Source organism: Salvelinus alpinus, chromosome 11 (genome assembly GCF_045679555.1).
Source record: "Salvelinus alpinus chromosome 11, SLU_Salpinus.1, whole genome shotgun sequence".
Classification (NCBI taxonomy): Eukaryota; Metazoa; Chordata; class Actinopteri; order Salmoniformes; family Salmonidae; genus Salvelinus; species Salvelinus alpinus.
Genome location: NC_092096.1, coordinates 8,332,651 through 8,345,503, shown reverse-complemented (window position 1 = coordinate 8,345,503; position 12,853 = coordinate 8,332,651). Strand labels below are relative to the sequence as shown.

Sequence of the window (12,853 nt, the reverse complement as noted above, 5' to 3'; positions counted from 1 at the left end):
AACCCCCGCTGTACCAAACTAAATGCTTATATTAACCCCCGCTGTACCAAACTAAATGCTTATATTAACCCCCGCTGTACCAAACTAAATGCTAGGCTTATATTAACCCCCGCTGTACCAAACTAAATGCTAGGTTTATATTAACCCCTGCTGTACCAAACTAAATGCTTATATTAACCCCCGCTGTACCAAACTAAATGCTAGGTTTATATTAACCCCCACTGTACCAAACTAAATGCTTATATTAACCCCCGCTGTACCAAACTAAATGCTAGGCTTATATTAACCCCCGCTGTACCAAACTAAATGCTAGGCTTATATTAACCCCCGCTGTACCAAACTAAATGCTTATATTAACCCCCGCTGTACCAAACTAAATGCTTATATTAACCCCCGCTGTACCAAACTAAATGCTAGGCTTATATTAACCCCCGCTGTACCAAACTAAATGCTTATATTAACCCCCGCTGTACCAAACTAAATGCTAGGTTTATATTAACCCCCGCTGTACCAAACTAAATGCTAGGTTTATATTAACCCCCGCTGTACCAAACTAAATGCTAGGTTTATATTAACCCCCGCTGTACCAAACTAAATGCTTATATTAACCCCCGCTGTACCAAACTAAATGCTTATATTTACCCCGCTGTACCAAACTAAATGCTAGGTTTATATTTACCCCCGCTGTACCAAACTAAATGCTAGGCTTATATTAACCCCCGCTGTACCAAACTAAATGCTTATATTAACCCCCGCTGTACCAAACTAAATGCTTATATTAACCCCCGCTGTACCAAACTAAATGCTAGGTTTATATTAACCCCCGCTGTACCAAACTAAATGCTAGGCTTATATTAACCCCCGCTGTACCAAACTAAATGCTAGGCTTATATTAACCCCCGCTGTACCAAACTAAATGCTTATATTTACCCCGCTGTACCAAACTAAATGCTAGGTTTATATTAACCCCCGCTGTACCAAACTAAATGCTTATATTAACCCCCGCTGTACCAAACTAAATGCTTATATTTACCCCGCTGTACCAAACTAAATGCTAGGTTTATATTTACCCCCGCTGTACCAAACTAAATGCTAGGCTTATATTAACCCCCACTGTACCAAACTAAATGCTTATATTAACCCCCGCTGTACCAAACTAAATGCTAGGCTTATATTAACCCCCACTGTACCAAACTAAATGCTAGGCTTATATTAACCCCCGCTGTACCAAACTAAATGCTTATATTAACCCCCGCTGTACCAAACTAAATGCTTATATTAACCCCCGCTGTACCAAACTAAATGCTAGGCTTATATTAACCCCCGCTGTACCAAACTAAATGCTAGGTTTATATTAACCCCTGCTGTACCAAACTAAATGCTTATATTAACCCCCGCTGTACCAAACTAAATGCTAGGTTTATATTAACCCCCACTGTACCAAACTAAATGCTTATATTAACCCCCGCTGTACCAAACTAAATGCTAGGCTTATATTAACCCCCGCTGTACCAAACTAAATGCTAGGCTTATATTAACCCCCGTTGTACCAAACTAAATGCTTATATTAACCCCCGCTGTACCAAACTAAATGCTTATATTAACCCCCGCTGTACCAAACTAAATGCTAGGCTTATATTAACCCCCGCTGTACCAAACTAAATGCTTATTTTAACCCCCGCTGTACCAAACTAAATGCTAGGTTTATATTAACCCCCGCTGTACCAAACTAAATGCTAGGTTTATATTAACCCCCGCTGTACCAAACTAAATGCTTATATTAACCCCCGCTGTACCAAACTAAATGCTTATATTTACCCCGCTGTACCAAACTAAATGCTAGGTTTATATTTACCCCCGCTGTACCAAACTAAATGCTAGGCTTATATTAACCCCCACTGTACCAAACTAAATGCTTATATTAACCCCCGCTGTACCAAACTAAATGCTAGGCTTATATTAACCCCCACTGTACCAAACTAAATGCTAGGCTTATATTAACCCCCGCTGTACCAAACTAAATGCTTATATTAACCCCCGCTGTACCAAACTAAATGCTTATATTAACCCCCGCTGTACCAAACTAAATGCTAGGCTTATATTAACCCCCGCTGTACCAAACTAAATGCTAGGTTTATATTAACCCCTGCTGTACCAAACTAAATGCTTATATTAACCCCCGCTGTACCAAACTAAATGCTAGGTTTATATTAACCCCCACTGTACCAAACTAAATGCTTATATTAACCCCCGCTGTACCAAACTAAATGCTAGGCTTATATTAACCCCCGCTGTACCAAACTAAATGCTAGGCTTATATTAACCCCCGTTGTACCAAACTAAATGCTTATATTAACCCCCGCTGTACCAAACTAAATGCTTATATTAACCCCCGCTGTACCAAACTAAATGCTAGGCTTATATTAACCCCCGCTGTACCAAACTAAATGCTTATATTAACCCCCGCTGTACCAAACTAAATGCTAGGTTTATATTAACCCCCGCTGTACCAAACTAAATGCTAGGTTTATATTAACCCCCGCTGTACCAAACTAAATGCTTATATTAACCCCCGCTGTACCAAACTAAATACTAGGTTTATATTAACCCCCGCTGTACCAAACTAAATGCTTATATTAACCCCCGCTGTACCAAACTAAATGCTAGGTTTATATTAACCCCCGCTGTACCAAACGAAATGCTTATATTAACCCCCGCTGTACCAAACTAAATGCTTATATTAACCCCCGCTGTACCAAACTAAATGCTAGGCTTATATTAACCCCCGCTGTACCAAACTAAATGCTTATATTAACCCCCGCTGTACCAAACTAAATGCTAGGTTTATATTAACCCCCGCTGTACCAAACTAAATGCTAGGTTTATATTAACCCCCGCTGTACCAAACTAAATGCTTATATTAACCCCCGCTGTACCAAACTAAATGCTAGGTTTATATTAACCCCCGCTGTACCAAACTAAATGCTTATATTAACCCCCGCTGTACCAAACTAAATGCTAGGTTTATATTAACCCCCGCTGTACCAAACGAAATGCTTATATTAACCCCCGCTGTACCAAACTAAATGCTTATATTAACCCCTGCTGTACCAAACTAAATGCTTATATTAACCCCCGCTGTACCAAACTAAATGCTTATATTAACCCCCGCTGTACCAAACTAAATGCTTATATTAAACCCCGCTGTACCAAACTAAATGCTTATATTAACCCCCGCTGTACCAAACTAAATGCTTATATTAACCCCCGCTGTACCAAACTAAATGCTTATATTAACCCCCGCTGTACCAAACTAAATGCTTATATTAACCCCCGCTGTACCAAACTAAATGCTTATATTAACCCCCGCTGTACCAAACTAAATGCTAGGTTTATATTAACCCCCACTGTACCAAACTAAATGCTAGGTTTATATTAACCCCCGCTGTACCAAACTAAATGCTTATATTAACCCCCGCTGTACCAAACTAAATGCTTATATTAACCCCCGCTGTACCAAACTAAATGCTTATATTAACCCCCGCTGTACCAAACTAAATGCTAGGCTTATATTAACCCCCGCTGTACCAGACTAAATGCTAGGCTTATATTAACCCCCGCTGTACCAGACTAAATGCTAGGTTGGAAGCCAGGGGAAATAATGTGTGAGTTGAGATAAATACAAGAGAGGATTCAGACAGAAACGTGAACATGATGTTCTTATTGAGGAGCATTGGCTCACTATGACTGTGATTATGTGGTTGTCTTAAGTTGACTGCACTGACCCGTAAGTCGCTCTGGATAAATGACTTGCCTGGACTGTACTAGTGTAACTAGCGTGTTGATCCCCCCCCCCCTCACAGTGCCTTCAGAGGGGAATACACTGAATATAAAGAGGATGGGACCTACTCCTGTGTCGTCTGCGGCGCCCCGCTGTTCAAGTAAGTTTCAGAATGTCGGTGACATCATTACTGTATCTCCACTTCCGATCTCCTTCTGACTGGTCTAACCTTCCTCTCCTCAGAAGCCAATGTCCCCTGTTTTAGTCCCTTCTAGTCTCTCTCTGATTTGGTTCAAGAGCCACTGTCCCTCCTCTTAGTCCCTAGTCTCTCTCTAATTGGTTCAAGAGCCACTGTCCCTCCTCTTAGTCCCTAGTCTCTCTCTGATTGGTTAAAGAGTCCCTGGCTTGTCTGGCAGCGGCCTGCCTGACCCAGTAAAGGTGAACTGTAGCTGCCAGGCGGACAGAGTCATCCTCCGAGCCTCGTTACCAGGTCGCCTGTTTCCATCCGCAACACACAGAGCTTTAAAGACAACCGGACAGGATTTACAGCTAGGTAGCCTTACACAGAGAGAGAGAGAGAGAGAGAGAGAGAGACACACACACACACACACACACACACACACACACACACACACACACACACACACACACACAGCCTCATAGCTTAGACCCTATGTTCCCATTGGAGACGGATTGGGAAGAATATCCCATGAATATCAAGGAGAGGAGAAAACACCATTTTCATTTATCTTTATTTATTTATTTAGTCTTTTTTTTGTTGCACTTTTGAAGTGCCTGCTGCTTGTTGTAAAGCTGTATTTAGGTGAGAGAAAAGAGACATTGTCTAAAATCCTCTGTCTCCTTTTTGCAGGTCAGAGACAAAGTTTGACTCTGGATCAGGTAGGTTTGATACAGCGACATGCACACGTTATTCCATGACTTCATCTGGCACCGACCAACCCGCTCACAAGGCAACACCGAGGAGCTCTGGGTCACGTTGTCTTGTTTCACTTCACTTGCTTCATGTCATAATACATGGTAGAATATACCCTGTATTGAGTCCTAAATGGAACCCTATAGTCACTACTTTAGACCAGGACCCATAGGGGTAGTGCACTACTTTAGACCAGGGCCCATAGGGGTAGTGCACTACTTTAGAACAGGGCCCATAGGGGTAGGGCACTACTTTTAGACCAGGGCCCATAGGGGTAGTGCACTACTTTAGACCAGGGCCCATAGGGGTAGTGCACTACTTTAGACCAGGGCCCATAGGGGTAGTGCACTACTTTAGACCAGGGCCCATAGGGGTAGTGCACTACTTTAGAACAGGGCCCATAGGGGTAGGGCACTACTTTTAGACCAGGGCCCATAGGGGTAGTGCACTACTTTAGACCAGGGCCCATAGGGGTAGTGCACTACTTTAGACCAGGGCCCATAGGGGTAGGGCACTACTTTAGACCAGGGCCCATAGGGGTAGTGCACTACTTTAGACCAGGGCCCATAGGGGTAGTGCACTACTTTAGAACAGGGCCCATAGGGGTAGGGCACTACTTTAGACCAGGGCCCATAGGGGTAGTGCACTACTTTAGACCAGGGCCCATAGGGGTAGTGCACTACTTTAGAACAGGGCCCATAGGGGTAGGGCACTACTTTAGACCAGGGCCCATAGGGGTAGTGCACTACTTTAGACCAGGGCCCATAGGGGTAGTGCACTACTTTAGAACAGGGCCCATAGGGGTAGTGTACTACTTTAGACCAGGGCCCTATAGGGGTAGTGCACTACTTTAGACCAGGCCCCATAGGGTAGTGCACTACTTTAGACCAGGGCCCATAGGGGTAGGGCACTACTTTAGACCAGGGCCCCATAGGGTAGTGCACTACTTTAGACCAGGGCCCATAGCGTAGTGCACTACTTTAGACCAGGGCCCATAGCGTAGTGCACTACTTTAGACCAGGGCCCCATAGGGTAGTGCACTACTTTAGACCAGGACCCATAGGGTAGTGCACTACTTTAGACCAGGGCCCCATAGGGTAGTGCACTACTTTAGACCAGGGCCCATAGGGGTAGTGCACTACTTTAGACCAGGGCCCATAGGGGTAGTGCACTACTTTAGACCAGGGCCCATAGGGGTAGTGCACTACTTTAGACCAGGACCCATAGGGGTAGTGCACTACTTTAGAACAGGACCCATAGGGGTAGTGCACTACTTTAGAGCAGGGCCCATAGGGGTAGTGCACTACTTTAGATCAGGGCCCATAGGGGTAGTGCACTACTTTAGACCAGGGCCCATAGGGTAGTGCACTACTTTAGATCAGGGCCCATAGGGGTAGTGCACTACTTTAGACCAGGGCCCATAGGGTAGTGCACTACTTTAGACCAGGGCCCATAGGGGTAGTGCACTACTTTAGACCAGGGCCCATAGGGGTAGTGCACTACTTTAGACCAGGGCCCATAGGGGTAGTGCACTACTTTAGACCAGGGCCCATAGGGGTAGTGCACTACTTTAGAACAGGGCCCATAGGGTAGTGCACTTCTTTAGACCAGGACCCATAGGGTAGTGCACTACTTTAGACCAGGGCCCCATAGGGAACACAGAGAATAGGGCCCCATTTGGGAAGTACTCCTTGTTCCACTCAACATAATGTAAAGCTGCCATCCCAAGGCCTCATATCAACAGGAGGTGCAGATTAGAGAAGTTGAGGTCATATTTCTCTCTTTATCTGTTCTTTTTTACACCAGTGGAGCCACAGCTTCACCCTGCTGGTTAATTAACCTTCTTTACAATGACGTGTGTGTCGAGGCGGGTGTGTGTCTAGGCGGGTGTGTGTCTAGGCGGGTGTGTGTCTAGGCGAGTGTGTGTCGAGGCGGGTGTGTGTCGAGGCGGGTGTGTGTCGAGGCGGGTGTGTGTCGAGGCGGGTGTGTGTCGAGGCGGGTGTGTGTCGAGGCGGGTGTGTGTCGAGGCGGGTGTGTGTCGAGGCGGGTGTGTGTCGAGGCGGGTGTGTGTCGAGGCGGGTGTGTGTCTAGGCGGGTGTGTGTCTAGGCGGGTGTGTGTCTAGGCGGGTGTGTGTCTAGGCGAGTGTGTGTCTAGACGGGTGTATGTCTGTTTTGTCACATGCTTGGTAAAGAGAAGGTGTAGTCTGACAGTGTGTCTAGGTGTGTGTGTACACTCTTCAAGGTTATTAATGTTTGTGATTTTAAAGACTGAAACACACTGAGCATCTCACTGCTGATAGGTCGTTATCACAGTGGGAGGCCCTTCCTTCTCTAGCTAGAACACTGAGCATCTCACTGCTGATAGGTCGTTATCACAGTGGGAGGCCCTTCATTCTCTAGCTAGAACACTGAGCATCTCACTGCTGATAGGTCGTTATCACAGTGGGAGGCCCTTCCTTCTCTAGCTAGAACACTGAGAATCTCACTGCCGATAGGTCGTTATCACAGTGGGAGGCCCTTCTTCTCTAGCTAGAACACTGAGCATCTCACTGCCGATAGGTCGTTATCACAGTGGGAGGCCCTTCCTTCTCTAGCTAGAACACTGAGCATCTCACTGCTGATAGGTCGTTATCACAGTGGGAGGCCCTTCCTTCTCTAGCTAGAACACTGAGAATCTCACTGCCGATAGGTCGTTATCACAGTGGGAGGCCCTTCATTCTCTAGCTAGAACACTGAGCATCTCACTGCCGATAGGTCGTTATCACAGTGGGAGGCCCTTCCTTCTCTAGCTAGAACACTGAGTATCTCACTGCCGATAGGTCGTTATCACAGTGGGAGGCCCTTCCTTCTCTAGCTAGAACACTGAGCATCTCACTGCCGATAGGTCGTTATCACAGTGTGAGGCCCTTCATTCTCTAGCTAGAACACTGAGCATCTCACTGCTGATAGGTTGTTATCACAGTGGGAGGCCCTTCCTTCTCTAGCTAGAACACTGAGAATCTCACTGCCGATAGGTCGTTATCACAGTGGGAGGCCCTTCATTCTCTAGCTAGAACACTGAGCATCTCACTGCCGATAGGTCGTTATCACAGTGGGAGGCCCTTCCTTCTCTAGCTAGAACACTGAGTATCTCACTGCCGATAGGTCCTTATCACAGTGGGAGGCCCTTCCTTCTCTAGCTAGAACACTGAGCATCTCACTGCCGATAGGTCGTTATCACAGTGTGAGGCCCTTCATTCTCTAGCTAGAACACTGAGCATCTCACTGCCGATAGGTCGTTATCACAGTGGGAGGCCCTTCCTTCTCCAGCTAGAACACTGAGCATCTCACTGCCGATAGGTCGTTATCACAGTGGGAGGCCCTTCCTTCTCTAGCTAGAACACTGAGCATCTCACTGCCGATAGGTCGTTATCACAGTGGGAGGCCCTTCCTTCTCTAGCTAGAACACTGAGCATCTCACTGCCGATAGGTCGTTATCACAGTGTGAGGCCCTTCATTCTCTAGCTAGAACACTGAGCATCTCACTGCCGATAGGTCGTTATCACAGTGGGAGGCCCTTCCTTCTCCAGCTAGAACACTGAGCATCTCACTGCCGATAGGTCGTTATCACAGTGGGAGGCCCTTCCTTCTCTAGCTAGAACACTGAGCATCTCACTGCCGATAGGTCGTTATCACAGTGGGAGGCCCTTCCTTCTCTAGCTAGAACACTGAGCATCTCACTGCCGATAGGTCGTTATCACAGTGGGAGGCCCTTCCTTCTCTTGCTAGAACACTGAGCATCTCACTGCCGATAGGTCGTTATCACAGTGGGAGGCCCTTCCTTCTCTAGCTAGAACACTGAGCATCTCACTGCTGATAGGTCGTTATCACATTGGGAGGCCCTTCCTTCTCTAGCTAGAACACTGAGCATCTCACTGCTGATAGGTCGTTATCACAGTGGGAGGCCCTTCCTTCTCTAGCTAGAACACTGAGCATCTCACTGCCGATAGGTCGTTATCACAGTGGGAGGCCCTTCCTTCTCTAGCTAGAACACTGAGAATCTCACTGCCGATAGGTCGTTATCACAGTGGGAGGCCCTTCCTTCTCTAGCTAGAACAATGAGCATCTCAATGCCGATAGGTCGTTATCACAGTGGGAGGCCCTTCCTTCTCTAGCTAGAACACTGAGCATCTCACTGCCGATAGGTCGTTATCACGGTGGGAGGCCCTTCCTTCTCTAGCTAGAACACTGAGCATCTCACTGCCGATAGGTCGTTATCACGGTGGGAGGCCCTTCATTCTCTAGCTAGAACACTGAGAATCTCACTGCCGATAGGTCGTTATCACAGTGGGAGGCCCTTCCTTCTCTAGCTAGAACACTGAGCATCTCACTGCCGATAGGTCGTTATCACAGTGGGAGGCCCTTCCTTCTCTAGCTAGAACACTGAGCATCTCACTGCCGATAGGTCGTTATCACAGTGTGAGGCCCTTCATTCTCTAGCTAGAACACTGAGCATCTCACTGCCGATAGGTCGTTATCACAGTGGGAGGCCCTTCATTCTCTAGCTAGAACACTGAGCATCTCACTGCTGATAGGTCGTTATCACAGTGGGAGGCCCTTCCTTCTCTAGCTAGAACAAAAGTACTACCTGCTGTATGTCGACCCGGTAGCGACGAACCTGAATCGCAATGCTCGTCAGTGGCCAAAAACGTCACTTTGAGCCAATCAGAGAGCATGAACCCCTACGTGGGAGCCAACAATTTTATATTTTTCTTATGTCCGTATAGCCATGGATGAGCCAGTCACACTTCATATGCAATGCAGGCTAAGGGATGGTAGCTAGCTAAATTCACAGATGCAATGCACACAACACTAATTCCTCCAAGCTAGCTAGCCACTGTGGCTAGTATTGACATTTATAATTAAATCACAATGGATTAGCTAGTTTCCATGAAACAGCGACCTGTGTTAGCTGCCTAGTTAGTGCAGTGTCCTTAACTAGCTAGCTGTATTGAGCTATCTACTGAATATGCTAAGGTTAGCTAGCTAGCTAAACATACGGCTATGGTCTGGCACTTGGCAGTATGGGATTATCAAGAGTGAATTCAATTCAGAATATGCTAATGCTAGCTAACTAGCTGTGTTGTGCTAGCTACTGAATATGCTAAGGTTAGCTAGCTAGCTAAACATACGTCTATGCTCTGGCACTGGCAGTATGGGATTATCAAGAGTGAATTAAATTGAGAATATGCTAATGCTAGCTAACTAGCTGTGTTGTGAACTATGCTAAGGTTAGCTAGCTAGCTAAACATACGTCTATGCTCTGGCACTGGCAGTATGGGATTATGGAGAGTGAATTAAATTGTCTTCGTAATCTTGCTAGGTAGTTATCTAGCTGTTGCTTTCTACAAAATAGCAGCATTAGCGCAGATAGCTGGGAATCTAGACCAGAAGCAATTCACACAGATTTGATTTATTTAACCTTTATTTTACTAGGCAAGTCAGTTAAGAAAAAAATATTATTTACAACACAGCATGGCGACAGCACAGCATGGCGGCAGCACAGCATGGCGACAGCACAGCATGGCGACAGCACGGCATGGCGACAACACAGCATGGCGACAACACAGCATGGCGACAACAGAACATGGTAGCAGCACAAAACATGGTAGCTCAACATTATTGGGCACAGACAACAGCACACAGGGCAAGAAGTAAGAGCAGTGCATTACATAGAGGATACAATTTAGGACACAGTCTAAGACACTTCCAGAGAGGCGTTTTTTAAATGAAAGCTATCTGGGAGTCTGTCATAGCTAATCCTTTAGGAATTCCTGTTGGGTTTAATTGCAGTCTCTCTCTCTCTCTCTCTGACCAGCGATTTGTCTGAGGCTGTAATTAGGAAATACCCGAGAGGGGAGATCGGCCGCTGTGTCACTGGAGACCGAGGAGGAGCTGTGATGAATGTTACGATTATTTTACGAAAGGGTTTCAGGGAAATTATTTTGAATGAGGTACATTCTCAGAAACAACCCTCCTTCTGGAAAGCTATGTGGGCAGGCTTTTGCTCCAGCCCTACTAGAAGACACCTGTTTTCAGCTAACCAAGGTCCTGAGGAGCAGTGGCCTAGTGGTGACGTTGAGATGAACAATAGGGGGCGACAGAGAGGTGTGTGTGTGGGTTGGGAGATGGAGAGACATGTTGTGTGTCCACAAGCACTAAAAAATTTGCAGAATTTTCTACAAAATGTTAAAGTCCCTCAAATCAACGTTTCCTTCAACATCTTAACAGATGGTGAAATACAGAAGTGCTGCTCAGCTCGCTACCCTGTTCCCTTAACAGTGGACTACTGTTGTCCAAACCAGGGCTGTGTACTGAATGCTACCCTGTTCCCTTAACAGTGGACTACTGTTGTCCAAACCAGGCTGTGTACTAAATTCTACCCTGTTCCCTTAACAGTGGACTGCTGTTGTCCAAACCAGGGCTGTGTACTGAATGCTACCCTATTCCCTTAACAGTGGACTACTGTTGTCCAAACCAGGCTGTGTACTAAATGCTACCCTATTCCCTTAACAGTGGACTACTGTTGTCCAAACCAGGGCTGTGTACTAAATGCTACCCTATTCCCTTAACAGTGGACTACTGTTGTCCAAACCAGGCTGTGTACTAAATGCTACCCTATTCCCTTAACAGTGGACTACTGTTGTCCAAACCAGGCTGTGTACTAAATGCTACCCTGTTCCCTTAAGTGGACTACTGTTGTCCAAACCAGGGCTGTGTACTAAATGCTACCCTATTCCCTTAACAGTGGACTACTGTTGTCCAAACCAGGGCTGTGTACTAAATGCTACCCTATTCCCTTAACAGTGGACTACTGTTGTCCAAACCAGGCTGTGTACTAAATTCTACCCTGTTCCCTTAACAGTGGACTACTGTTGTCCAAACCAGGCTGTGTACTAAATGCTACCCTATTCCCTTAACAGTGGACTACTGTTGTCCAAACCAGGCTGTGTACTAAATTCTACCCTGTTCCCTTAACAGTGGACTACTGTTGTCCAAACCAGGGCTGTGTACTAAATTCTACCCGGTTCCCTTAAGTGGACTACTGTTGTCCAAACCAGGGCTGTGTACTAAATGCTACCCTATTCCCTTAACAGTGGACTGCTGTTGTCCAAACCAGGGCTGTGTACTAAATGCTACCCTGTTCCCTTAACAGTGGACTACTGTTGTCCAAACCAGGGCTGTGTACTAAATGCTACCCTGTTCCCTTAACAGTGGACTACTGTTGTCCAAACCAGGGCTGTGTACTAAATTCTACCCTGTTCCCTTAACAGTGGACTGCTGTTGTCCAAACCAGGGCTGTGTACTAAATTCTACCCGGTTCCCTTAACAGTGGACTGCTGTTGTCCAAACCAGGGCTGTGTACTAAATTCTACCCTGTTCCCTTAACAGTGGACTACTGTTGTCCAAACCAGGGCTGTGTACTAAATGCTACCCTGTTCCCTTAACAGTGGACTACTGTTGTCCAAACCAGGGCTGTGTACTAAATGCTACCCTGTTCCCTTAACAGTGGACTACTGTTGTCCAAACCAGGGCTATGTACTAAATGCTACCCTATTCCCTTAACAGTGGACTACTTTTGTCCAAACCAGGGCTGTGTACTAAATGCTACCCTGTTCCCTTAACAGTGGACTACTGTTGTCCAAACCAGGGCTGTGTACTAAATGCTACCCTGTTCCCTTAACAGTGGACTACTGTTGCCCAAACCAGGGCTGTGTACTAAATGCTACCCTGTTCCCTTAACAGTGGACTGCTCTTGTCCAAACCAGGGCTGTGTACTAAATGCTACCCTATTCCCTTAACAGTGGACTACTGTTGTCCAAACCAGGGCTGTGTACTAAATGCTACCCTGTTCCCTTAACAGTGGACTGCTGTTGTCCAAACCAGGGCTGTGTACTAAATGCTACCCTGTTCCCTTAACAGTGGACTGCTGTTGTCCAAACCAGGGCTGTGTACTAAATTCTACCCTATTCCCTTAACAGTGGACTACTGTTGTCCAAACCAGGGCTGTGTACTAAATGCTACCCTATTCCCTTAACAGTGGACTACTGTTGTCCAAACCAGGGCTGTGTACTAAATGCTACCCTATTCCCTTAACA

General features: G+C 46.2%; 1 protein-coding gene across 33 annotated transcripts in view; it reads left to right on the top strand.

Moving 5' to 3' along the window:
• Positions 1–12,853, top strand: part of msrb3 (methionine sulfoxide reductase B3) — a 56,146-nt gene that overhangs the window by 31,402 nt on the left and 11,891 nt on the right. For 28 of the 33 annotated variants that reach the window (XR_011666803.1, XR_011666790.1, XR_011666801.1 and 25 more), the window contains 3 exons: positions 3,864–3,941; positions 4,653–4,681; positions 10,229–10,408. Coding sequence is in view for 8 of the 33 variants with exons in the window: in XM_071331648.1 (XP_071187749.1) it covers positions 3,864–3,941; positions 4,653–4,681; positions 10,229–10,408 (287 nt within the window). In the remaining 25 variants the exon portion in view is untranslated. Of the gene's footprint in view, positions 1–3,863; positions 3,942–4,652; positions 4,682–10,228; positions 10,409–10,572; positions 10,863–12,853 lie in introns of those variants that run through there. The other 5 variants (XM_071331652.1, XM_071331651.1, XM_071331653.1 and 2 more) reach the window with 3 other exon arrangements.